This window comes from Furipterus horrens, unplaced genomic scaffold (genome assembly GCF_987537825.1).
Source record: "Furipterus horrens unplaced genomic scaffold, mFurHor1.1.pri manual_scaffold_17, whole genome shotgun sequence".
NCBI lineage: Eukaryota > Metazoa > Chordata > Mammalia > Chiroptera > Furipteridae > Furipterus > Furipterus horrens.
The window spans coordinates 78629968-78657462 of record NW_028327187.1 but is presented as its reverse complement, the minus strand read 5'-3'; the positions used below and the strand labels follow the sequence as shown (position 1 = coordinate 78657462).

Genomic DNA, 27495 nt, shown 5'->3' with positions numbered 1-27495 from the left:
TAGTGAGCGTGTGTTTCCCTGCATGTGTATTCGTGTTCCTAGGTCTTTGTTCCTACCTCAGCTCATGCCCTGGCCTCTGGGTCTCCTAAACTCAGGAATCCTGGCTCTGGGGTTCAGGGGATATCAGAGGACATAGGCAAGGTAGGGGTGGCCCAGCAGCTGTTGTACGTGAGAGCGGTTCACCAGCCAGCAGGAAGCCCAGTGGGGCCGCAGCCTCAATGAGTCCTTTAACAGCTTCTTGCCTAGAACCACAGGCACATCTGGGCCTTGGCGCCTCCGAAGGCATGGCCCTGTGGACCCTGCCACCAGTTGGATGTCTGCATGCTGGAACTGCCCTGAGGGAGAAAGATTCAGCACCAGTCAGAGCAGTGGCTTGAGTCCCCACTGAGAACTCTGAGAGGAGCCTAAAGCAAGAAATCTAGAAGGAAAAGTGGGAGAGATGAGGGGCAGCAAAGGCCAGGAAGAAGTAAGAGGCTTAGCATTGTGGGAAATGTGGAGGAGCCAAATGGGACAGGAATATATTATGAAAGGAGTGTAACAAGGTTTATGAAATGGCAGCAGAAGGGGAACAGCCAGGCTTGGAGACAGTGACAGGGCAGATTGGAGGGAAGGACAGGAGAGGAGTGGGGAGGACCAGAGGAAGTAAGAATATCTGTCCAACCCACCATCATTGCCCAAACTCTTTGGTGTGGGCCTCTGTTCAGGTTCTGCCAATGTCTCTGACCTATAGTCTAACTTCCTGCAACCCCTCTTCACATAATCCTGCAGAAGGATCTTTGTCATACCCATATTCCCCTGCATCTTTCTCCTGCTTATAACTTTTCATGGCTCCCCATTGTCTTCAGTATAAATCCAAATTCTTTGGGCATTCTGCTCTGACCACTCCAGCCCCATCTCCTCTAACCTCCATTTCTTTCCTCTATCACTTTTTGACAGCCTTCCAGACATGGGTCTCTCTCTCCTCCAGGAGATTTTTCTTGAGCTGTAAGGCTGGGTGAGGTGCCCTACCCTGAGTTCCTTCAGAGTCCCGGGATGCTTTATATCTAGGACTGATAGCTCTTGAGATCACTATCTACACCTGAGTCTGCCTTCTACCCTGGCCAGGAGCTCCCTAAGGGAAGACCTTGGTTCTGATTCCTCTTTGTGTTTGGGGATGGGGAGAAGGGTGCTCGCTACTCACTAGCCTTTCAACCTGGCAGTCTCTCTTAGTACTGGTGCTCCCTGGCCCCTCTCAGCCTCAGCAGCACTTACCGAGCAGGCCATGGGCCAACGGGCTAAGGCCCAAGCCATTGACAACATAGAACCCAAGATGGGGTAGTTGCAGGGTGCTGGGGTGCCTGTAGCGGTGCCGGAGGACTAAGAACTTGAGGTGGGGCCCAAGGCGGAGGGTAAGGTGGGCTGCAGCAGTCACATGGAGCTCCAGGTGGGACCTCCTCAGCAGGGCAGGTTGGTCCCAGGACATAAACAAAGTACCCTCGCCTCGCACAGATATGGAACTGCAGGTGATGTTGATAGTGTAGGCCTGGGGTTTGTCTGTGGTGACTGTGATTATCTGGAAGTAGGTGCGGATCTGGTCCTTGTGGCCTGGCCTTGGTGGTGCTCCAAGCAGCTGTCCGTGCACATGCAGCCCTGGAGGGAGAAGAGTCTGTGTCTGGAGCATGGGCTTTCACATGGCCATTTATTTGGTCACCCACAGCACAGACAGGGGTGAGGTATCAGGAATCAGGGTGCAGATTTGTGGTTAAGAGAACTAGCTCAGGGGAAAATGCTTCTACCACAGCCCATCCAGTTTCTCCTTCCTGTGCAATGTGAGGGCATAAATGTAAGTGTGAACATGCTCACCCCAGTGGGGCTGTTTGCATACATGTGTTTGCTTCTGAGTGTGTAAATTTATATATTTGGTTATGTTTACATGGGCCTATCAGTGCATATGCATATTTGGAAAAGGTGCTATGTTAGAGTGTTTGCTTTTCTGGTTGTGTTTTTATATCTCTGGATATGTTGGTGTTATATGTCGTGGCAAATAGTTTGTGTTGTGTGTGTCTGGTTGTGTGTTGGTAGATACCGATGTGTATCTGGGACTGTCAGTGTGCATGCATCTGGGTGTGTCATGGTGAGTATTTGTGTGCATTGGTGTGTTTCATACGTCTACAGTAGCAGAGTATGTGTGCCTATGTGTGTTGAATTCCTGAGTATTGGGATGAATCTGGGGTATCAGTGCATGTATGTCTGTGTGTGTTGACATATGTGCCATTGTGTATATCTGAGCATATATTGTATGTCAATGTGAATCTGGGTATATATTTGCATGTTACTCTGTGTGAGTGTGGAGGGTGTCAAAATATGTGTGTCTGGGTGTGTATTTGTGTTAGTTGACTGTGTTCTCTGGTGTGTGTGGTGTATCTGTGAGTGTCTTGGTGTTTGAGTGTATTCATGTGTATTTTCATGTGTCTGACTGTTTACCTATGATTAGTGAGGTACACTGCTGTGTGTATTAGTCGAAAATGTCTGGGGGTGTTGACATGAGTATATCTGGCTGTGGTGTTATATGGGGGGAGTTCTTGGGGCTCTCACCTGCCTTTGGGTCATCTATGAGCTGTAGCAGGTCTCCTGGGTGCCCATCAACTGTGAAGCAGATTCTCTCTTCTGAGTGTGGGATGTGGATCACAAAGTGTGGGTCACCATCCACTGCAAGGCAGGAGACAAAACTGAAGTTATGGCCCTAGAAGTAATGGGAGGGGAGAAAAGGGGAGGAGAAAGGAGGGGAATGTAGGAGGCCATGTCTATTTTCCAAGAGAGAGCCCAGTTCCAGTTTTGGTGTACAAGCTGTCCTATGCTCAGACAGTATAGTGATGGTGGCTGGCTTACCTGAGGATGAGAAGGTGAAGATGCTTGGCAACATGCCTGCAAAGGAGAGGGAGACTGTGTTAGTAAGGGACTGCTCTATCACATTCCTAGGAACTCTGGGACACCCTGGCCTCTCAGTCACCTCCTTCCAGATACGGCCCAAAATTCCTGAGCTCACTATTCAAGTCTTTTTTGAAATCTAGTCCTTGCCTAGCTCTACAGTTTTCTCTTTATGCTCTGGCCCAACTGAACTATTCTTATGAGTGCTCTGCCTTTTCTTGCTAGTGACCCTTTGCTTCTGTTTTCCTGCCACCTGGAATGTTATCTTTTCCTTAGCTACCAAGGATCAATTTCTAGTTATCTTTACAGACCAACTCAAATGCGATTTTCTCTTACTCTCTCCCTGTGGTAAGTAGAATTCCAAGATGGCACCCAATATTCCTCAGTGTACACACCTTGTAAAATCTCGAGGATTGTGATATGATGAGATATCACCCCAATAAATAGGTTATGTTATGTGGTGTAGTTGACTTTAAAATAGGAAGATTATCCAGGTGGGCCTGACCTAATCACATGAGCTCTTTAAATCTGGGTCAGAGAAATCAGAGAGATTTGAAGTGTGAGAAGGGCTCGACATGAGAGAGATTTTCCATAGCTGTTTTAAAGATGCAGGGAGCTATGTGGCAAGGAATGCAGAAGGCCTCTAGGATCTGAAAGTAGTTCAGGTGACCTCTAGAAACTAAGAGTGACTTCCAGCCAACGGTCACGAAGCAGACAGGGATCTCAGTCATACAAACACAAAAAGCTGAATTTTGGCAACAACTTGAATGCACATGGAAGAGGATGATAACTTAGTTTGTCAGACATCATTATTTCGGTCTTTTGAGACCCAAAGTAGAGAATCTAACTGACTTGTGCCCAGATTTCTGACCTACAGAATTGTGAGATAATTAATGGGTATTGCTTGAAGCTCCTAAGTTTGTGGTAATTTGTTATACAGCAATGGGAAACTAATACATTCCCTTTCCTCTGGATTCACACAATGCCTTTGAGAATTCCAATTTAAGGAAATGAAAGCTTAGGAATCTTTGTCAGTGGAGCTCCTTGTTTACCTTTTGCTAGCCTCGCAGAACTTCCCTGAGATTCCACGCTGCTTCCAGGTCCTCCCAGGATCTCTTCAGAATTGCTATCCCAATGTGGATTTCCTGCCAAGTGCAAAAGAAATAAGAGAAACCTTTAGAACTCTCAGGGAAAATATACCCCAGATCTACCAAAGGGAACACTCTCTTTCTGACCAAGAGGGTCCTCATTGCCTTCCCAATTTGACTGGCATATTGACAAGACTGGTATATTATGTTAGCCTCAGTTATGCTAAAAAATTCTTGACTTCTGGCCAAGATAGAGGCATAGACAGACATGCTGTGTCTTCCTCCACAACTAAGAAAAAATACAACTACCTCAAAACCAGAAACAACCAGAAGTTCCAGAAATTCAAACTACATGGGAGTCCAGCAAACAAAGATATAAAGAAGAAATACTCATCCAGACAGGTAGGAGGGGCGGAGCCGGGGTGGAGAGGATGCAGTGTGGTGGTGGCAGCAGCGGCGGCAGCGGCAGGCCAGTGGAAAGCACAGTTACACATTTTAAAAAGTCAGGAGGGACAACCTGGGGAGCCCTCCCAGCACCAGATCAGGTCTCACAGCTAATGGTCCCAGCACCGGGGAAAATCAAGCCTCATTGCTTCTGACTGTGCAAACCAGGGGGGGTTGGGGTGGAGAAATAAACTGTCCATCTCTCAGCAGAGTCCACTTGTTTAAAGGGCCCCCATGGTCCTAGGACATCCACAGACCTGCCCACTCTGGGAGCGATGGCCAGGTAACAGCTAGAGGGGCGCCAGTCCCATACAGAAGTGGGAGAAGTGCTTGGAAAAGGGGCGAGTGCTGAGCAGACAGCATTGTTCCCTCTCAGACCCCTCCCCCACATACAGTGCCACAACATGGTGAAACAGGTCTCCCTGTACTGATGAATACCTAAGGCTCCTCCCCTTACAACGTAACTGGAGCGACAGCTCTACCTAAAACACAGAGGTAAACAAACACAGGAGCCTGTCAAGATGAGGAGAAAGGGAAATATGGCCCAAAAGGGGGAACTAATCAAGGTTCCAGTGGGAGAACTAAGCAACGAGGAGATAGCCAACCTAACAGATGAGGAGATAGTCAACCTAACAGATGCAGAATTCTAAACCCTGGTGATAAAGATGCTCACAGGCTTGACAAATATGCTTGAGTATGCAAACGCATAAAAGAAGAAGTGAAGGCTATGCTAAGTGAAATGAAGGAAAACCCACACAAAACCAATGGTGAAGAGAAGAAAACTGGGGTTCAAATCAGTGATTTGGAACATAAGGAAGTAAAAACAGTCAGCCAGTACAGAATGAGGAAACAAGAGTTGAAAAAAATGAGGAGAGGCTTGGGAACCTCTGGGACAACTTTAAATGTGCCAACATCCGAGTTATGGGGGTGCCGGAAGGAGAAAAGGAAGACCAAGAAATCGAAAACTTATGTGAATAAATGATGGAGAAAAACTTCCCAAATTTGGCGAAGGAAATAAACATACAAGTCAAGGAAGCATGGACAGTCCAGGGCAAGCTGGATCCAGAGGGGACCACACCAAGACACATCATGATTAAAATGCCAAAGGTGAAAGATAAAGAGAGAATCCTAAAAGCAGCAAGAGAGAAGTGGAGAGTTGCCTACAAAGGGGTGTCTATAAGACTATCAGCTGATTTCTCAAGGCACTTTGCAGGCAAGAAGGGACTGGCAAGCAGTATTCAATGTGATGAAAAGCAACCTACAACCGAGATTACTCTATCCAGCAAAGATATCATTTAGAATGAAAGGGCAGATGAAGTGCTTCCCAGACAAGGTAAAGCTAAAGGAGTTCACCATCACCAAGCCATTGTTATATGAAATGTAAAATGGACTTACTCAAGAAAAAGAAGATCAAAACTATGAACACTAAAATGACAACAAACTCACAACTATCAACAACTGAATCTAAAAAATAAAAACAAAATCCAACTAAGCAAACCAGAATAGGAACAGAATCATAGGAACGAGGATCATTTAGAGAGTTATCAGCTCAGAGGGGGGAAGGGGAGGAATGAGGAAATGGTGCAGGGATTAAGAAGCATAATCAGTTGGTACAAAATAGACAGGGGGAAGTTAAGAATAATACAGGAAAGAGTGAAACCAAAGAACTTATATGCATGAACAATGAACATGAACTAAGGGGGGTGGGATCCCTGGAGGGAAGGGGGGTACTGGGAAGAGGGGAGAAAAGGGGAAAAAATTGGTACTACTATAACAACATAATCAATATTTACTTAAAAAAATTCTTCCTCATAGCACTTATGCATTGATTCATTGATTGATTGGTTGATTCATTCATTCACTCAGGCACTGTTTAGTTATCAGGGATATTGTGGTGAAAGAGGTAGTCATGATTTTTGATCTGATGAAGATATTTTAGTCAGGGAGGCATATATGAATGAAATAATAATTGCAAATTTTGATAAATTCTATATAAACAAATAATACAGTAACTGAGGGAGTTAACAGATACCTGACATAGTCTGTGATGGAGGGATGGGTGGAAAGGGCACCTGAGCTGAGATCTAAGTCATGAGCTGGATGGAGTATGAGTGGCAACAGAGGAGATGAGGGTGGTAAAAAGGGGGAGGGGAAAGCATGTCAGAGATTACCAAGTAGAGGGAACAGCTTGAAAGAGGTCCATGAGTGGAGGTGGGAGTGGGAGCTGGGCTCATTGGAGGATCAGAGAAGAGGCTAGTGGGGCTAGAGTTCAGGCAGTGAATAGGAGATGAGGTCAGAGAGGTATGTGGTAGAAGAAAGGTGATGAAGGACCTTGTAGGCCACAAATATGACTTTGGACTTTATTCTAGGTGTGAAGGGGAAACCTTAAGCGGTTAAGTAGGGAAAGGGAAATGAAGTAATCTATGTGTTTAAAGGATCTGTTTGGCTGCTGTGAGAGAATGACCAAGAGTTTCTCTCTTGAGAGAGAGCAGGGAGACCAGTGAGGAGGCTGTAATAGTTTTCTAGGTGGGACACAATTGTGTTTTGTCTTACAATAGTGTCAGTTGAGGTGGTAAAAAATGGGTGCATTGGCAAATATATTAGAGGTAACATTGTCAGTAATTAAAAATGGATGGACTATTGGAAGGAGGTGGTGGTGAGGGAGAGGAACATGTCAAAAATGTCATGCCCAAATTTGTATCCTTGTGACTTACTGCCATCCCCAACTGGTTCTAATCATTCCCTGTAAGGTCACTCAGGAAATGTCACTCCTTAGGAAAGAGAATAATGGAGTGGTGAAGAACATTCAGTGTGGGACCAGATTATGTAAATTCAAATCTTTTACTAGCTGTGTAACATGGGGCAAGTTACTTTACCTCTCTGTGCTTCAGTTTCCACATGGCTAAAGTGCAGATACTGAAATAGTTTCCTGTGAGGATTAAAGGAGGGACTAAAGTAGAGCAGTAGCTGCACATAGGAAGAGCTAAAAAAATGTTGTGTTATTTCACAGTCTTTGGGAAATTGAAAGATAATTGTTATCATCTTCTCTAGTTTTTATACTCTTCAATAAACAGTGGTGTTAACAAAGCACAAAAGAACTGACCAGACCTGCTTTGCCCATATCCCTCCCATGTCTGGGAAGCATGAGCAGTTTTCTTCCTCAAAGCAAATGTCAAAGCCACAGATTGACCAGGTTGTTTCTGTTCAGCCTCCCCAGACTTAACATCCTTTCTCTCCCAGGGTCTCTAATGCTGTGCCTATGTAGTGAGGCCCAGAAAAGTTAAGTAGCTAGTTCAGAGTTTCAAAGCAAGCAAGCAAGCAAGTAAGCAGCTGTACTATCACTGTAATCTGCACAAGTCTTGCACACTTCCAGTACCTGGTGCTCTCCATTCATACTTCTCCCTCATGTCTTGCCCTCTTGCCCATTACACTCACCACTTTCATCAGTAGAGGGGAAGGTATAGAAAATCGGTGGGTTCAAGGACTCCACAAACTTGGACTCCATCATTGACTCAGACAGCAGCTCTACTTCTTCAGGAAAAATGAGCAGGCTGTCTACCTCAGGGTGGGTGCTAGAAGACAGCAGGTCTGGCAGGTTTGGGGGGCTGCCTTCTGGCATAGGCCTGGAGCTGTTGGGTAGACCCATCGTTGGTACTCCTGACACGGATGATCTCATAATTTTCCTTGTGCCTTGGGGCCCTGACAGCAGGTCATACTGATGCCAGAGCCTTCTAGGGGGCAGCAGAGAGGGAAGGGTGGGATGAAAGGGAGTAGGAAGGGGTTCTCCAAGAACAGAGGTCATGTTACTGCTGGAAATTGTGGGATTTGAGATTGTGCTCGGGACTGTGCTTAGGCTCCGAGGAGGTGGGGGCCTGGGTTTGACAAGTCTGAAGGGAAATGGGGTTTTTGATTTATTGGGGACTGATGTCCTAGGTTTAGAAAGTGATAAGCTTGTGGAAGTTTGGTGAGGTGGGACAATAGGTTTAAGAGGTGATGATGGGACTTTAGGGGTCTTGGGTAAGGGGATCCCAGGTCTTCGGTGTGACAGGCTGTTTGGGGTCTTGAGAGCAGGAACCCTTAATGTAGTGTGTGGTAGGTATTTGGGGATCTGAAGTGTGGAGACTCTAGGCCTGGGCTGTGGCAGATTTTGGGGTAACTGTGATGTGAGTACCCCAGGCTGGGGGTGTGATGTGGCATCCAGTTTAGGTTGTGATGGAGCACCAGGTTTGGAATGCAGTGGAATGGCATGCTTCATAGTGCCAACTTTGGGCTGGGATGGGGCTCCAGGATTCATAGGTGGAAGTTGTGTCTCAGAAATGGGTAGTAGGGTCCCAGGATTCTGGTGTGATGGAGTACCGGGTTTCAGAAGCAATACATCACCAGAGTTTGAGGGAATAAGGGTAGCAGGTTTTGTATTGAGAGTTGGCTGATTCAAGGTGCCAGAATCATGTTGTGCTGAAATTTGGGGCCTTGGGTGTGCTGGCGTGGATAGGGTACTAGGGCTCTGACCCAGTGATTCCAATTCCTTGGAACTGGCTGTCTTCTTTTTAGAGGAAGGAGCAGTTGAGAATAAGTAGAACTTTGGGTTTACAAGCTTTGATTTGGGAGAGACCATGGGCACCAAGGCTGGCTGGGCTGTGCCTGCCCCTAGGTCATGCCTGCTGGTGGATGAAGGCGTGATGGTGCCTGGTCCAGCTGTGGTGGAAGCCTCTCTCCTGACCTCCTCACGAGCATCCTTGGGCTGCACCATGACCAGTGAAGTCAGAGGTGTGACAAAGTTGTATTCAAGGGAGAGGTTGAGGACTTTGGCAGCCAACAGGTGGCGAGTGGTTGTGTCACGAGCTTGGAAGCGTGCCTTCAGCAGTTCTCCAATGGTGATATAGGCCCAGAGGCGGCGGATGAAGTGGGCTACATTGGAAGCTGGCTCACCTGAGCAATCAAAGGCCTTCTGGTTGCTATTGTTGGCCACTTCACTGTGGCGGGCCACAAGAAGTTGACCTTTGGGGCCACGAGCTGCCAGGTGGATGCCCAGTTCCTGCTCACCTGGCTGCACCAGGCCTGCCACCACCAGCTCTGAGCCACCAAAGTAGTTGGGGAAAAGGGCCCAAGGGGAGGCCCCAACCAAGCCACCCAGGTAGTCCACACGCACATCTGCCAGCAGAGGCATGGAGATCTCCTCATAGAGGCCCTCCAGCTGTAGGTCTGCATCGGTATCCTCATATATGCGTCGAGCTGCTCCTCGGTTCTCCAGGGACAGACGACGTAGCAGTGGGAAGTCAGCATCATCCCCAAAGGCCAGGCTGAAAAGGGACACCTTGTTGTCCAGTGCCTGACGGACATTGGAGAGGATCACGCTGGGAGTTGTCACACCGGCTGTGGGCTCCCCATCTGTCATGAAGATGATGAGGGGGATCCTCCCCACAGTGGAGCCCCTCCCAGGCTCCTGGTTGCTATGGTTCAGCACTGAAGCAGCTGCCAGCAGAGCAGTGTTGATGTCGGTCCCTAATTGGGGAGCAGACTGTGAGACCATCTTTTCTAGTTACTTTTATTCCCATTGCAGACACACTAGGCATCTCACCAACCTCCCAGGCTCAGTCACACCACCTGATCTTTGCTCAAATTTTTTCTGCTGTTTATCCTTCCCAAGTCCCCACCCTTGCAAAGGCTCTCTGAGATCCGACAGTGGGGCCCACATGTCCTTGGCTTTTATCACTCCCTGTCTTAGACTGTGCTTTGTCTGTTTCTTAGGGGTAATGTCTCATTCTCTAGTCAGATTGGAAGCTCCCCAAGGATAGCAGCCCACATTTCCATGCTTCAGGGAAAGAAAGGGCTGAGTTAACAGGAGGTGATGATAGTGGGGAGACTTCAGTAATTGTCTGAGAGATGACTGATCAAAAGCCAGAATCAGGGCAGCAACTTACTCAAATGCTTGGAAATAAATATCTAGATCATTGATTAAAAAAAAATTCTTAGCAAATTCTTCTATGTGCTTCCTCTTTAGGAGTAAACTCAGGTCCAAAGGGAAATGTGCCCTAAATACATGGAGAATTAGCTGTGCTTTTTCCACTGGGAAAAGGGACACAGAGGCATATATTTGTATAAGATGTAAAAATGATATTCCAGGCATTGTGAGAGGTGAGCTGGATCACTACAGCCTGCCCATTTGGGTGGGAAGGTCTAACACTTACAACCATCAGCTTCCATGTGGCCCAGGTAGTCCTTGGCACTGTGTACATTCTGGGTGGTGGCCTGGATGGAGCCTCCAGCTTTCCAGACACTAACCGAGTCAGAAAAGGAGATGATGTTGAAGTAGTCATTAGCCCGCAGGTCACCAAGAATCACATTCATGGCCTTTTTAGTCTGGAGAATATGGATAAAGTGAAGGAGACAGTCCAAGACTTGAGGTCTTGCTTAAGACTGAAAGGCTCTTTCTATACAAAGTACTAAGGTCTAGGACTCTAATTCCAGCATGCCATAAGTCTGGGATTCTCAAGTCAAAATGCTCTATAGGCTCTGTGGCCCAAAGCCCAGAATGGCACTGTCCAATGGTAGCTTCTAGCCCCAGGGAGCTATTTAAATGTAAATATAAATTAGTTAAAATCAAATAAAAAATTTAAATTTTGTTTCTTTACTTGCAGTAGCCATATTTCAAGTGTCCAGTGGCTACTGTATCGGAAACCTCAGGAATTTAAAACAGTTCTATCATCAAGAAAGTTCTATTGGACAGTGGTGGTTTGGAAGTTTCAAGCTCTACGCTTGTGGAGAGCTGGGATTCATGTGTCCTATGGCCCTGGACCCCATGACCCAGAATTCAGTGATTCCAGGACCCTAAAGTTTTAGAGCTTTATGATTTCAGGTCTCTATGGCTGTCTTTCAATGACTTTGCATGCTTAGTTTTATTCCATCTAATCTGTTCTTCTCCCTCACCCTCTGTTTCTTCCAGGCTGGTCTTTTCACCAGCTCCCAGATAACCCAGATTCTGTTTTGTCTCCACAACTGCACTCTTGTGTCCTTTAGATAGCAGACCTTCCTGCTTCTCCTTGTCATATTTTTACTGTTCCTTCAGCTGCTTCTTCTCTAGGCAGCCATTCCTTGATTGCCTATTCTGACCCATGCCCTTCACACCCAGATGTTCTTTTCCCCAGACTGTTCACTGACTGTCTTATGTAGAATATTTTCACTCTCCATCCAGATATTGAGCCCTTTGAGAATAGGGCTTAGAATGCTTCTCTTTCCTGGCTCCGTTTTCCACGAAGGTACTTAGAATAGCACTAGGCAAATAGGAGGTTCATGAAATAGGGTATATAGGTTCCAGTATTAGGTACCATTTATAGGATGCTTCTATGTTCCAGGCACTGTGAAAAGTACCTTAGGTGCATCAACTCATTTAATCCTCACAGTAACACAATGAAGAAGATACTAATATTATTCTCATTTTACAGGTGATGACACTGAGGCTTGGAGGGGTGGAGTGACTTGCTCAAGGTCACATGCTAATCATTGATGGGCCAGAGACTCAAATTCATATTTGGAGGTGTTAATTCCAGTGACTTTAAGAACAATGTTATATCTTCAACCCTTTATATTGGTATCGATTCCAGAAACCACAGGGAGGACACCTGTGGCCTGCTTTTTTCTACATCAAAAACTGATAGAAGATGACTTGAATGTTTCTAAGTGGATCAGAGTTTTTCCTGCCATAGAATGAACTTGGGATAGGTCACACATTCTGGAATAGGCAGTTGAGCATCATAATATTGTTCCTATTGAGAGGGTTAAGACATAGAGAGTGGCCTTTCCTGAGACCTTCCTGTTAACCAGGGACAGAATATGTTTTAATAGTATGTTTTTTAATCTATTACTTTGAGATTTCATGCTATCTTTCTGTTATTTATTTCTAATTTAATTTCATTTGGGTTGTGAACATACTTTGTATGACTTATTCTTTTAAATTTGTTAAAGTGTATTTTATGGCCCACAATAGAGTCTATTTCAGCAAGTGTTCCATGTCAGCTTGAGAGGAATGGATAGTGTGCTATTGTTGGATGGAGTATTTTGTAGATTCAATTAAATACAATTGATTGATGGTGCTGTTCAGTTCAACTATGTCTTTACTGATTTTCTGCCTGTTGGATCTGTGCAATTCTGATAGAAGGGAGTTAAAGTCTCTAACTATAAGAGTACGTTCATCTATTTCTTCTTGCCTCATATATTTTTTAATCTATTTTTCATTGCTTTTTTAGAGACAGAGGAAGACAGAGAAATAAGCATTGATGTGAAAGAGAAGCATCAATTGGTTGACTCCTGCATGCACCTGGACTGGGGATTGAATGTGCCCAGACCACGGAGCTTATGCACCTAGACCGGGGACCAAACCTGCAACCTAGGTGTGTTCCCTAACCAGTAATCAAACCTGCAACCCTTTGGTTATGGGATGATGATGCAACCAACTGAGCCATACTGGCCAGGGATGCCTCTTGTATTTTAACACTCTATTGTTATGTACATACACATGAAAGATAGCTATGTTTTTCTGGAGAATTGACCCTTTTTATTGTTATATGTCCTTCGCAAGTTCTCTTCAGCTTTCTCCCTTTATGTCACCTTAGAAGCGATGGGAAGGCTAGGAAGATTTGGAGTTGGATATATCCTTTCCTCTACAGCAAAGGCTAAAGGCAGGCAATTTAAAATATTTAACTTCCCCAAGGCTGAGTACATTTTGATAAAACAGAAGTCAGTTAGCCTTAGGTTCCATGGACTTTGTGGTTCAGAACTTCAAGGTATACAGGCTATACTGTCACAGAACAATTGAACATTGTAATCCTAGAGTCCCAGAGTACTATGGTTATACACATTGATTCCAGAACATTAACGATTCTATTCAGGCTCTGAAGTAAAAATCTTTTTAGTCTAGGCCTCTGTTTCAAGGGTTAACGGATAGGTAGGCAACAAGATTTAAGTCTAGGTGGACATAGGACTTGATGATTTCTAAGCAATACAATACACTGTATTTTTCTGGCTTCGAAGTAAAAAATAAAAAACAAAAACCTGTGGCCCTGGAAATGTTCAAAATCTAAATGACTTAGGTTTTATTTATTTTTTGACTCAGGTGTTATGATAACAGAGTACTCTAGTTCAGTGATTTTCAACTGGTGTGCCACTGCAGGTACACTGGTGTGCTGCAAAAAGTTTTAAAAAATGCAATACCTGACTAGTCAAAGATATTGACCTCTTTCCTCTTAGATTGTCAAATTAAAAAATGACAATAGCCAACACAACAATAGCTGTCTGGTATAAAAGAATCAAAACTATACCTATTTTTTGTCAGAGAGGCAAAAAATATATTTTTGATGTGCCACAGAATTTAGTAATTAGTTTGTGTGCCATGAGATGAAAAAAGTTGAAAATTGCTGCCTGGTGGAAGGATTCTATGATTAAGGGGTCTTATGAGCCCAGGAGGTTTGTGGTATGAGGTTTCAATGGTTTCAGGCCCCATAGTCCAATGTTTCAATGTTCCTCAAATTCTGTGACTCCAGACCTACGTGGCTCCCGATATATAAGGTACTAGGACCGTAGGCCCACGCATATAAGATTCAAGGGCAATGGGACTATAGAGTCTCTGGCCCTAAAAAACCAATGTCCTAGCAACCTCTGCTTGCTAAGATTTAAAAAGAAGAGTTATGAAAGGTCCCCGGTTTCTCGTTACCTGCTTCATCTTGGTACCAAACATAGAGCCGCTCACATCAATAACGAACACCACATTCTTCTCAACAGGTGGAAGGCCTCTGGGGGCAAAGTAATGAATAAAATAGCCGTCGTAAATCTGCACAAAAGAAGTGAAACCACAAGAACTGTGAAAGCTGGTCTAAACCAGGTCCCCTCTTATTCTCCTACATAACAAACAGCCCTTTTCCTTTGTAGGTCTTATCACTGTTTCTAGTTAAATAGGCATTTGTGTGAGTGTTTCTTCAATGTTCGTCTCCTCCCACCAGAACTGTGTCTCCTCTGTTCAGACTGTCAGTCTAGGACCTGCCCCAGAGTTGTAGAGGCTGGCTTGGGGCCCAAGGCTCCAAGGAGCAGGATCTCTGTAATATGTGAGTTCCTGTCCATGAGAGCAGGGCTTGCACAGTCTGCGGAGCCCCTCGGGACATTTTGCCTGGGCTCCAGGAACTGTAACTATTGTTTTAACCTCCCTCTAAAGAGTGAGCCTGGGGCCCAGCTCCATTGCTGCCAGGGGCTGGGAGTTTGCAGGGCCTCCCTCTCCTTAAACCTCCTTTCTGCTGTTGCTGGGCAGACCAGGGAGGGGAGGAGGGAGCAGAGTCTGAGTGAGCTGTTTGTTCAGAGGGGATTGGTTAGACCAGGTGCAGATGCCTAAGGCTGTGGGGGATGTGATTGGCTGCTGCCCCCTCCCCCTACTGCATGTTCCCTCTGTGGAGCCTGGGGGCTGGGGCAGCTGAGGGGAGGACAGGGGGGAGCTGGGAGGGCCCCCAGGACCAGTGTCAGCTCAGCCTAGAGAAGTATGGGCTTGCTGAGGATCTGAGCTGCCCAGTAGACTGAAGCTGGCTCTGCCCTGGGATAAACAGCTTCTTGTCCTCTCTGCCATTCAGGCACTCTGATCATGAGGCTGGACACACTCTCTCCTCCTCTCTCGGGGGATCTCAGCAGACATGGGAGGACATCTTGGTCTTCCCTCCACCCCAGGCTCTGAATGAGTTCACAAGTGCCTGTGCAGGCTCTGTCTCCACTTTTTCCTGGGACTCTACAGCAGTTCCGAAAGACCTGGGTCGACCACACTGCAACTGTCCGAGCCAAAGGCAGAGCCAAAGGCAGTCCTCCTCTGTTCCTCCCCTACCTGGGTGGGTGGGAGCTTGGGGGAAATCACATACCCACCTCTCCGTGGTCCCAGGCTCACCGATGGCCCCACAGCTCACATCCTATAAGTCAGAGGTGTGACCCAGGTCACCACCCTCTCTCACTCACCTCAGCTGTCACGGCCTTGACTCTCAGGAAATAACCCCCTCCCTTCCGTATGAAGAAAATGAAGGCCACCAGGCCATGTTCCTTGACCTTCCCACCCTACCCTTGCTCAGGGTCCACATGCCCTACACCTCTTGTCCCTACTGAAAGACAAAAGGGCCCATGTACTGCTAGCCTCTAGCACCGTCTCCACCAGTCAGACCCTGCCCTCAGACCCAGCCCACAAACCGTACAAGGTCTTCTTTAGAATATAAAAATGGTGTGTCTTTTTCATCCACTAAGACAAGCCCACTGATCCCAATCCTACCCAAACTGCAAGCCAGCTTCTCTCCACCCTGTAGCACGCCATGGTGATGAGTTTGGCACCTACGAGGGTCTTCTAACCTCCACTTCACTCCTCTGCCCGCCACAGACTGGGTCCCGCTTCCGCCACACAAGAACCCTTTCCTCACTAAAGGCAACAGTGACTAGTCAGCTTCCAGACTCAGTGGGTATATTTCAATTCTCCTCCAACAGCACCACCCTCATGGAAGTTCACAATTGACTATTACTTCTGCTTTCGTCAAGAACCTTTGCCCCTGGGACTGTGAGAAGGTGAATGCTCCTTATTTTCCTACCAGCTCTCTGGTCCATCTGCTTCCATCTCTTTCTTGGGTTGCATGTTCTCCCCCTGTCCATTATGCAGTGCTTCCCCATATTTTGGAATCACCGCATGCAAAAAAACGATTACGTTTGTGTGGCACAATGGAGGGAAGTGGTGGGATTTCAGAGCTCAGAGGAGGCTGTGGGCAGTTGGCAGGGCTGGATACCCTGAGGGGGCTGAGATCAATAGCTCCTTGAATGGGAACCCCAGCCTCAGCACCTGCCCTCCTAGATGTGCTCTTCTGGCTCTACACATCTTCCCCGCGTCGTCTGGCTAGCTCTCTTGGTTTCAACTGCCGAATCTCCCCTGGTGACTTCACATCTCTTTCTCCAGCCCAGTGTTTTCCACTCTTCCCACTCTACAGCTGCATACCACTCACCACTGGACCTGTTCCCTTAGATGTCCGAAGATGCCTCCAATGGATCTTGCCCAAACAATAAATTCATTTTCTGCTCCCCATCCTATCCTGTGCGCCTTTGTCACTTAAGGCACTGTTATCCACGTGGTCACTGCAGATGCAAACCTGAGTGACACTCCTGAATCGTCCTGTGCCCCTCCTTCTGTGTTCCATCAAATCTGCTGGATATCTCAGGTCCACCCCTCCCCTCCAACCCAGACTTACACAGCCCAGATTCGGGATTTCCTTCTCTCATGCTTCCCTGGTTCTATTGTGGCCCCTTCCATGAGTACGTCTTTACAGCTCCTGCTCGATCTGGCCTTTCTGAACGCAAAGTCCTAATGTCATTCCCTCTCTTGGCTCCCTGATCACCTCAAGACAAACTGCATGTTCCTTGTCATGACCCTGCAGCACCGGTGGCCTTCGGTCTCACCTCTTACCCTTCCTTGTGCCTGAAATCAGTGCTCCAGGAACTCTGACCCACTTGGACTTTTCTACACACCCCTGGATGTTTCCAGCCTCCCTTCTTTGTGTCATGCAGCCCTCAGTTTGTTAGAATGCCTTTGCTCTCTCACAGCCCCCGTCTACTTCCCCAGGGTGCCTTCCTTGAACACCTTCTCCCCTCACAATGGCTTCCATCATAACTTGTGTTGTCATTGGAAGAGCATTTCTCATCTTGTGTCAGTATTGTCTCTCTGTGTTACACCTGGAGACAGTGAATAGGATCTGTGTATGACTCACCGCCGGTTTCCAACGCAAGCCAGCAGTGGGTGCGACACACGTAAGTTTCCCAGGCAGTCCTGACTGACTGAATATAGGGGTGAATGTGCGGGCCTTTGACACATGGGCATACTTGAGTAGGAAAGGGAGGTGAACTGAGGGGTTCTTGGTGAGGAGATGCAGGAGTCAAGACACACCGTGCATGGGAGGATGGCTCATAGCATTTAACGCCTCTAATTCCACCTATGCTACCTGCTTTTCCACTCCAGGCAATGGTGAAAAGGGTAAAGAATAAAGAAGCAGATAGATACCTTAACACATGTGCCACAGAAACACTAGGTCAAGGGCCCTGCTGCCACCTACTGGCAGGGTACCCTCAGCTCCTATTCTGAGAGGGCAAATTACTTTTATTTCCCCTGCACAGCTGGCTGTGCCACAGCCCTGTGCCTCTGCACATGCTCTTTTCTCCTCTGTCTGCATGGAATTCCCATCAACCTATCTGCGCAGGTGGAGGCAGACTCTATTCACTTTCCCCATGCTAATTTAAAGGCCAAGCCCTTTAGGAAGGCTTTCTTAAAATGCTCCTCGGTGATACGTGCGCATCACCCATTCCAGACTTATACACACACTTAGGACTCTTTATGACTGTTGAGGCTCCATGTACCTGTCCCCTCAGGGCTGGGACACCCTGGAGGGAGAACAGGTTCTGCGTCCAACTCTTTTCTGAGTCCTCAGAGTCAGTGGGGACAGAACTAGGCTCAAGTAGCTCTGCCCGGTGGAGATGTGCCCACATATGAATTAATGACTAAATAAGTGCACGAGGAGAGGTGTAACCAAAGCACTCTAGTAGCCCGTAGGAGAGAGAAGAACTGTGGGTGGGCTGTGGTCATCGGGGAGGTGGCATTTGAGCGAGATCTTTCAGGACAAGGACACTGACCAGTGGGGAAAGGAGGGAGAAGATGTTCACAGGACAGCAGATAGCATGCGTGAATGTTCACACTCAGATGAACGGCAGGTTCACGTGTTTTGGGAGAAAGGTGTGTGGTATGATGGGGGGCAGAAGCTGGAGGGTCATTGTGTGCTGGAGGCAGTGAGAGGTGTGGCGGGAAAGGCAGGCTTGGACCAGACATCTCAGTGGTTCTCACAAAGCCAAGGGTCTTGGATCGGTGCTCTCCTCTAGTAGTGCAAGAGACCTCTGCTTGTTCTTCCTCAGTGTGGGAGCTCAGAATTTAAGAGCTACCTGTTTAGGCAAATGGCTTAAAGAAGGCAAAAGGAGTTTTTAAGCTTGGAGGTAGCACGAGAGTTCAAGAGAACACTGGAGTATCGGAGCTGTGGCAAATGTGAGAGACCTACTACTGGCCAATAGTTCACCTTCCAAAAGGAGTGGGCTATGGCGTGATTGAATCAGGGATGGATTCATCTGGAGCTTGATTCAATGTTTATGGTTCCAGGTCCCCAACCCGTTGGGGAAGCACATGTGCCTCCCCAGGTGTGAAGTCATGTGTCACCACACATCTTCTGGTTTGTGTTCACTAGTCCTCACTGATCCTTAGGGAGAACTAAACGAGCAACTGGTGGAGGCCAGACTGTTGCCCAGACCCATGTGACTCCAGAGCTCATGCTCTTTGCATTCCTCCGGCCCCCTCACCTGCACGTCGCCGATGATGTCCTCCATGACGACATCGTACTGGACCACAAAATCAGCCATGATGCCCGAGCTGGAGAAGGCAGACTGGTCTTGTAGTGTCGGGCAGAAGGTGACTCGGACACAGGTCTCTCCCCTCTCGATTCTGGTCGATGGGGGCGAGTCAGCCTCACCTGTATGGGTGGAGAGGGTTGGGGTGGGAGGGCATGGAGAGCTCACTAGCAGAAGGCCAAGCAAGGGGACGTCAAAGGGAGCAAAGTCTGGGGAGGTTGAGAAGTAACACCTGCACCACCTGCTATGCCTCCCGCCTACAGCACCCCTCCACCTACCCCAATGCCACACTCCTTCCTCTCCACATCCTAAAACCAACTCCACCTGCTCTGCCTCTTCCAGCAAGCCCACCAAGCCTGGCAGACCCAGCCCTCTCTTCAGCTCCCAGGCTCTGGCAGTCTGACCCTCCTGCACAACTTTGCCCTGGCTAGCTTGCCATCCATCCCGAGGCCCAGGGTCATGTCCCCGGGTAGACCAGAAGCCTGGGTCTCCCGCCAGAGAGGTTGTGTGTTGTGTGTTGTGGAGAGAGACAGACACACAGGCAGGGTCTAGGTTTCCTCCTGTGCCCCTTACTGCTGTGGGAAATTGCAGTCTATCAAGGTTCTCCTCCGGGAGAGAATTTCATGTGTTTTCTTCCCCCTCTGCCTCTGCCTCTCAGAATCACATGTGAATATGCCTTTTAGTGCCTCATGAAAACACAGATGAATTTCTGGTCCCGGATGTTTGCTGAGCTGGCCGTAAGATCAACTCTGGAATTTCAGTCCAAGACAAATGTCCATTTGAACATGTCTCTGTGCCTCCTTTTTTCCCAGAAAATGGAAACTTGGGAATTCCGCCACCCCCACCCCTTTCTGCTACAGCCGGCAGGAAGCTCAGGGGCAAACTGAGGCCCTATACTCCTGAGGCGCCTGCTTACATACATTCCCTTGACTTCCTTCCTTTCAGAGGTCTTTGTTCTGTTTTTATCCCCACAGGATTGGCTCTACCCTCTGTTTTAACCTTTAAGGAGCAGGGGGCGGGAGCTGCCATTTTTAGCTTAGGGTGTAAGAGTGCATGCTCCAAGGGCTCAGATGCTGCCTGTGAGGCCCTGGAGAATGGTTCACACTCTCTAAGCCTCAGTTTCCCCATCTGCAGCACAGGAAGGATAGTAGCTCCTCTTTCATAGGCAGCATTGTAGGGATTAGGTGAGACTCATGTAAAGCATTTGGCACCATACTTGGACCTTAGCGATTGCTCAATAATGCTAACGACTGCAGTTATCATCAAATCTTTGCTACTCTGCACCAGTGATTTGCAGGGAGGAATTTTCTCAATTCTCACCATGGTCCTGGGCCACAGATGGCATCTCCTCATTGTGCAGATGGGAACAGTGAGGCAGAGCATTTGAGTGATTTGCCTACACCCCCACCTTAGGGGAAGGTCAAAGCTGGGATTGGAACCCATGTCCGTGTGTCCGTCTCTCCTCTGCGTGTACCACACTGTCACTCTGGGTTAACAGGGTCAAATTAGGCAGGAACTCCAAGCTCAACAGCTTGGTGAGGGCGGCCACGTGATATGGGTGCGTTCTGTGTCCACTTATCTCTCAGAGGAGGTGGGTAGGCCAGGTCAGTGGTTCTCTGGCCAGACATCACGTTCACCTGCAAACTGGTCAGAAACAGGTTCTTGGGCCACTCCCCAACCTACCGAAGTGGACTCCAGAGGGTAAGGCCCAGGAATCTGTATTTCTAACATAGTGATCCTGATGTAGCCAGTTTGGCCTTCAAATACCTCTAGTTGGAATCTGAGCAAGGCTGGCAGTCAGGACATCTCTCAGTCTCACGGTGCTTGAGATGATATTGTCAAGGACATCCAGCACTTTATACTGTCCTCCCACTGCCCTTCCATTCTCAGTGGTGTTTCCAGAGGAAAGCAGATTTGGCTTCCACAACCCTCAGCGTTGTCAACACATGATTTCATTGAGCCCACCCAGCAACTTTTCCCCTTTTTCATGAGGAAAATCATAACTCTGGGAACTTGTTGGAGTTGCTGTTTCACATAGCTTGCAAGGGTCAGACTAAGTTTTTAACTCTAAAATCTCCAACTTCTAACATGTTCTCTTCTCATTGTTTTAATGGGGAGGGATCTTATTAGTGAGCACAGTGCCGAAGTGGTGCTAGATGGAAGCCCAGGGTAAAGGGGTAGGTTCCCATCCAGGGAAGGCCAGTCTGATAGTTGACCCATAGTGCTGCCCACATACTTGTGTGGGTGTTGGTGCGCAGGCGGCTGGTCCTCAAAGGTGGTACGTGAACATAGCCAATGCCCGTTCTTTCTGACACTGTGACCTCTATACTTAGCCTTGTCACCAATTGGCCAGGCCTCAGGCTCACCACCAGCTGGTACTGGCCCTTGTGCCGCTGCAGCAGTTCCTCATAGGCCAGGGAAAAAGTCACCTCTTTGCCTGCTGGCAGGCTGGTGGAGATGCGGAACTTTTCTGATTCCCGGTCCCTGGGCATGAAAGGGAGGAGGGTGGGAAGGGGTTGGGATATCACGAGGGGGAGGGGAGCTGTTACATGACCTAGTTCTGCCCATCCCCACCCTGGCCCCAGCAGACCTGACAAGACTTCTAGTTTTACTAAGTCCCTTGCCCACAGTTCGTCATCCGCTCATTAATCTGTCTCTCTCCCTTGTTCTCCCTCGTAAATATTCTTCCTGAAAAATTCTATCACAGGAATTCTATCATAAGAAAACTCTGTCAGTGAAAATCTGAGTCTATTGCTTAAACACAACAAGAGCAGAAAAAAAAAAAAGAAAATCTGAGTCTAGAGTAGAACAATAAGGGGCTAATGATTTGTTTAATGAAAAGAATTTCCAATTTACACAGTATTCCTCTTCCCCTTCAAATAGCCCCTCACACCTACCCCACCCCCATGATTTAGACTAAACTTGTCTTAAAATGGAACAGTCAAACCTAATATTTATGTGCTTGATGAAACTCTTTGGGAATCTGGGAAAAAACATTGAAGGAAGATAATACATTTCTGCCAGCAGAATGGAACTCAATTAGGAAGCAAGATTTGCTTTAGAAAAGTTTGACTTGAACATAATCTTACCGGAAAGTGCCAATTATTAAAACAAGCCACATCCTGCTGACAGGAGGAAAGTGGAAATGGGGAAGTAAACACCCATTTATTGAACATTATTCTCTTACAGGCTTCGATATTCATTAACTCACATCATCTTCATGTAGTCCCTATGCAGTACACCATTGTCCCCACTTTACAGAAGTAGAGAGAGACCCAGAGAGAACATGTGTAAACCCCTGATCACATAGCTAAGATGAACTGGCCATGCTTCAGATTGGATGGAGCCTTACCTGATGCCTACATGAGCAGCTGTCTTTCCCTGCTGATGGGCTTCCTCATAGATTTTCTTTGCCTCATGCTTTTCTTTGATTTCTGCAATGTAGACTTTATTGTTGATGGTCCTGATGGAGCAGAAAAGGGGGAAAGACAGACAGAGACAGAGAAATGAAAAAAAGGAAATGTGCAGAGGCAGAGAGGAAAAAAAAACACATAAAGAAGATGAAGGAGGATGATGGAGAATGGGGAGGGAAAAGGACAAAATAGTACAATAAAGCAGGAACAAGAGAAGAAAAGAGAGGCAAGGGAGATAAAACCAGGTGAAGCAGTTATCATTATCTCCATTTGTCATACGAGGAAATAGAAATTACACAGTTGGCATATGGTGAACCTGGTGTTAGACTTTATGTTTCTCAAAAGGTTGAATAAATTCCATGTTTTGGGACACAACTGAACATTTTTATGATAATTGTTATATATTTACTGTAATGTGTATTAAACATGTAAGTAGCACATTGAACCCATGAGAGCACAGATATTGTTGCTTATGATAAGACTAACTTAAATAATCTTTAAAAAGTGTATCTATTTAAAGAAAATATATTAAGTACAGGTGGTAAAATTTGTGAAAACACAATTCAAATTACTGCAAAGACATCTGCGCCTGGCTGGGAGGGGTCCCTGGCCTGAAGGAGCTCAGAGAGTGATGGAATACTAACGAACTTGTTTACCCCTTTTTTTCCCATTGTTCTATGGAAAGTAATAAAGTGTAAAGGACTTCAAAGAAGGGAGAGAGCACTTTTGCTCAGGTCTTCAAGAAAGGGTCCTAGAGTATGTGGCCTTGCTGCTGGGTCTGAAAGGGAAGTTTTGGATAAATGATCCTCATGGGCCTTGTCTTCTCAGTCTCTATGTTGGCTCCTTCTCTTCCTCTATTCTTGACCTTCCCTTCCCTTCCTCTCCTCTCTCTTTGCCTTCATCTGTTCTTTCTACAGTCACTCTCTAGGTGAGGTCATCTAGCCCCATGGCTTTAGATATCATTTACATGCAGATTATTTCTAATCTATGTATCTCAAGTGTGGACCTGTTCTCCAAGTTCCAGACTTATATATCTAATTGCTAGAATGTCCAAGCTTAACATATCAAAAACTGAGTTCTTGGTATCTCCTCCACCTCTCCAATCTGCTCCTCCCCTCATTTTCATTATCTCAGGAAATAGTTGTTCAGTTGAAAATCTTAAGAGTTGTGCTAAGTCAAACTCCCCTCTTCCTCTCATACTCCACATCTAATCCATCAGGGAATTTTGGCTCTATCTTTAGATACATTTACAATCTGACTACTTCCCTCCCATCAGAGAAGGAAAACTCTGATTCCAAAAAACCTCCGCTGCCTTGCGGCATACCTCTTCAGGGGAAAGGCTAAGGGAGTAAACCCCGACTGAAAATCCGGAGCCGGAGTCCCTAAGGCGGTTTGATGTTGTAGTCAACACCGGCAACTCCTGCGGTGCACCTGAAGCCAAGCTGTATTGACTCCGTCTTTCCCTTGGACCCTTCAGCTGCGAAGAGAGGGGGGGTCTGCTGCATGGGCAACAGCAGACCCTCCATATCACCCTGCCCAGGCTCTGTAGCTTCAGCTTCACTGGAGAGGACACTCCAGCGTCATCGCAAGATGTCGATTCAACACGGGAGGAGACAGATACCGTGTCACTCCCGAGTCGGACTGCACAGCCATTCTCAGCGATGCAGTTAGACTCTTAAGAAGCTACACCATCGTCTCTCGAGACGGACGGCTGCCGACTCGACTTCCCACCACTCCCACAATTGCTACCCTGGTTGAAATTACCAACCTCTTTTGCTCAGATAAATGCAATAGCTTACTAACTGACCTCCCTTTTTAAAGCTCTGCCACTTTTTTATCTACTCATTTTACAGCAGTAAGAGAGATCTTATTAAATCCTAAGTCAGTATCTCTTTTGCTTAAAATTCTCTGTGGCTCCCATATCATCTCAGTAAAAAGCAAAGTCCTCACCATGGCTACCACAGCCATATATAGCCTGGTTCACTGCCACTCCTTTAACTCCATCCCCTTCTACACTTCCCCCATTCATTCTGTGTCAGCCACACTGGCCTCTTTGCTATTTCTTGAATTTGTTCAGCACACTCCTATCTCAGAGCCTTTGCAATTATGGTTCCCTTTGCCTGGAACACTGTTCCTCCAGATCTTTGCAGGTCTTATAGCCTCTCTTCTTTCAGGTCTTTGTTCAAATGTCACTTCTTCAGAGAGAAATGATAGCTCTAAAATAATGCCTTCCTACTCACTCTCTATTTCCCTCGTTCTACTTTCTATTTCTTTGTAGCCCTTCTCATCCATAGACTGACTTGTACTTCCTTGTTTATTTTTACCTTGTCTCTTTTCTCCACTGGACTGTGAGTGACTTGATAGCAGGGCTTTTGTCTGTCTTAGTGGCTGCTGTATTCCCAGGGCCTAGAATATGGCTTCGCACACAGCAGGCATTCAACAATTATTTGTGGAATGGGTATTCCAGACAGACAGCAGGAAAACACAGAATGTGTTTCAGGGAACAGCAAGTATTTAATCAGATTTGGCTGGAGCAGAGAGGCAGGGAAAGAGGTATGGAAAGAAGTTTCGAGTGGTTAAGTAGGCCTAGAGAATAAAGGGCTTTGATCACGAGATTCAATAAGCTCATATGGTGGTGGAAACTTTTGCTATGGAGAATGAAACTCATGGATAAATCTTGAAAAGTAGAGGGTTGGGTCAAAGCTAACCTTTGAGGAGTGATAGATAGCTCAGTGTCCTAGAGAACATTAGTGCAATTCTGTAAGAGGCAGGAACAACAGTATCTATTTTACAAATGGAGAAATGGAGGCACAGGTATTGGGGTGGTGGTGATGGGTAGAAAATTATTTGACCAAAGCAGCAGCTTCTGGGAACACTTGAGGAAGATATGTGGATTGCAGAAGGGACCACTCAGGCGGAAAGTGTTTCTAGGCAGCTGAAACAGACTAGTGGCTGGGCTAGTGTGGGGGTGGGCAGAGCTGGCACTGCCCCAAAGTCTCCTGGGGGGTGTGAGGGTGTAGGGTGGAGCTGGTCTGGCAGCAACACACTGGGGTCTCTGTGTGTGTGTTGCCTCCAGCCAGCATACTTTCCACAGAGTCTGCCCAAGAACATTTCCTCCAGCCTGCTTTGCTTAATTTAAAAATTTTTTTTTTTTTTTCTTTTGGTGTTTTTTCTACTGAAGCAAAAAATCCAAATTCTGCCTGACTGCTTGGCCCTTGTATCATTTGACCAACCAGCTTTCTGGTTGGCCCCCAAACTCCAAACTTGGTTGCCTTTGGTCCCCCCAGGGCCCCCACATGCAGTGATCCTTGTCCTTTCAAATCTTACCCACATGAAAATCCTGCTTTGGGAAAGTCCTCTTTGATTACCCGGCACCTCTCCCCTAAACTCCCTGCCCAGGAGCACATCTCTCACCTTCTCCAACCAACCTTTTCTTTCTCCAGGGTAGTGCTATCTACCTATCAAGGCCAGAGGGTTTCTGATGACAAAGCGCAAGCCCCAGGCCTGCTGTTGAGGCTCGCAGGCTGTTTATTGTACAAGACTCCCTCCTCCAGTGAGGAAGTCTGAGCAAGGGCTGAACCTATGCCTCTGTCAGCCTCACTCAGCTGCCAATTATCAGTCCCTCTTCCCAAAGCCAAGCACCTTTTCTAACTCACACTAAGGTGCTATAGGGGCCAATAAGGTCCCTCCACCCTGCTAAGTTTCCCCTTATCTACTTCTCCCACATTCACCATCTTAAGGAAGTAACTGTTGTCTACCAGGTCAGTCAAGCTGAAATCAGTTTACTGTTTCTTCCCTGTTATGGTCTCCCAAATCCCACTGCCACTGCATTTCTTCAAGCCTTAGCGCCTGTCATGGGACCGCTGCCCTGGGTTCCTTACTGAGCTCCCTGCTTCCTGGCTGGCCCCACTAGTCCACCCCCACTTCATTATCATCACTCCTTGCTTAAAACTTTGCGATGTCTCCTCATTATGGGCCACAGTTATTTCTAAAGCGGAGTTCTCATGCTTCCTGGGGTGCTGGGAACAAATCATGAGGGTGTGGGAAAGGAATAACATTCTACTTATAGGGTTTTTCTTCCTCATCCTTTGTTCATATTTTTGCCTATGCTTTATAATGTGCCTAATATATTGGCTCAGTAGTATATTTTTATAATTTATAAATGAAGAAATATACATATTTGGGGAGTACATGATCAAGTTTTCCCTAATGGGTGTCTAAACACAAGATAGTTTGAAGACAATCAAGTAATGGCTATGTACTTGATCTGGCATTGGAAGTCCTTCACCACCTAGTCTTTCCTTACCTTTCCAGTCTCATTTCTGACCTCTCTCTACCCCAGCTTGTACCCTACACTTCAGTGACACTGAGATACTTTCAGTTCCTCTAATGAGGAAACATTTGCCCCTGTACTCCTTTTGCCCACATTCTCCAGCACTGCCCCTAGCCATGCTTGCTTGGTGAATATCTCATATTTCAAGCTTCAGTTTAGGTGTCACCTCTGTGAGGCTTTCTCTGACTGTCTAAGTGTGGGGAACTGACCAGTGTATCTTGATAGTCCTCACCATTCCTACAATCTTGTATTCACTCTTCTCTTTATTCCCAGCATACCTTATTAAAATTATCTGCTTCCTTTTTCACATTAAAACATGTACTCTTTGGGAGCAGGGCCCATGTGCAATTCATCTTCCTCTTTTCATAGTACCCATTGCAGTGTAAGTCATGCAGCCAGTGTCAGTAAATGTTTGTTAAAAAACCAGGCTAATATTATCAAGGACTTATGTGCCCAGCACTGATTTTAGCATGTATTTTCACATATATTAACTCATTTAATTCTTGCAGGTGGGTTCCAATTTTATTCCCATTTACCAATGTGTAAAATGAGACTCTGAGAAGTGGAGTAACTAATCCTGAGTCCCATAGATGGCAGAGCCAGGATTCAAACTCAATAAGTCTGATCTCAGAGTGCATGCTCTTCATCACTGACTCTGCTAAAAAACAAACAAAAGAATGAACAACTGTATGCATGAATGAATGAAGCAATGAGTTTGGAAGCAGACTTACATAGTGAAATTGGAGATAAAGGCGAGACGAGGCAGATCCAGGTCAAAGATGGCTTCATGGGCCTCAGCATGTGGATTGTACAGGACAGAGGTGACCAAGGTGTGGGCATAGCGGGAAACCACAGTAGAACGTATGGAATAACTCAT

The 27495-nt window shown here is 46.7% G+C and overlaps 1 protein-coding gene across 1 annotated transcript; it reads right to left on the bottom strand.

Annotated features, from left to right (window-relative positions):
* ITIH6 (inter-alpha-trypsin inhibitor heavy chain family member 6) lies at positions 1–27495 on the bottom strand. Its single transcript, XM_090264097.1, has 12 exons — positions 27350–27495; positions 22225–22335; positions 21109–21356; positions 18825–18994; positions 14146–14304; positions 10628–10799; positions 7875–9941; positions 3960–4052; positions 2869–2904; positions 2575–2688; positions 1252–1629; positions 1–335 (listed from the first exon to the last, which is right to left on the bottom strand). Exons 1-12 carry the CDS (start codon positions 27493–27495, stop codon positions 124–126), a joined length of 3906 nt encoding a protein of 1301 aa, XP_090120223.1. The 3' UTR covers positions 1–123.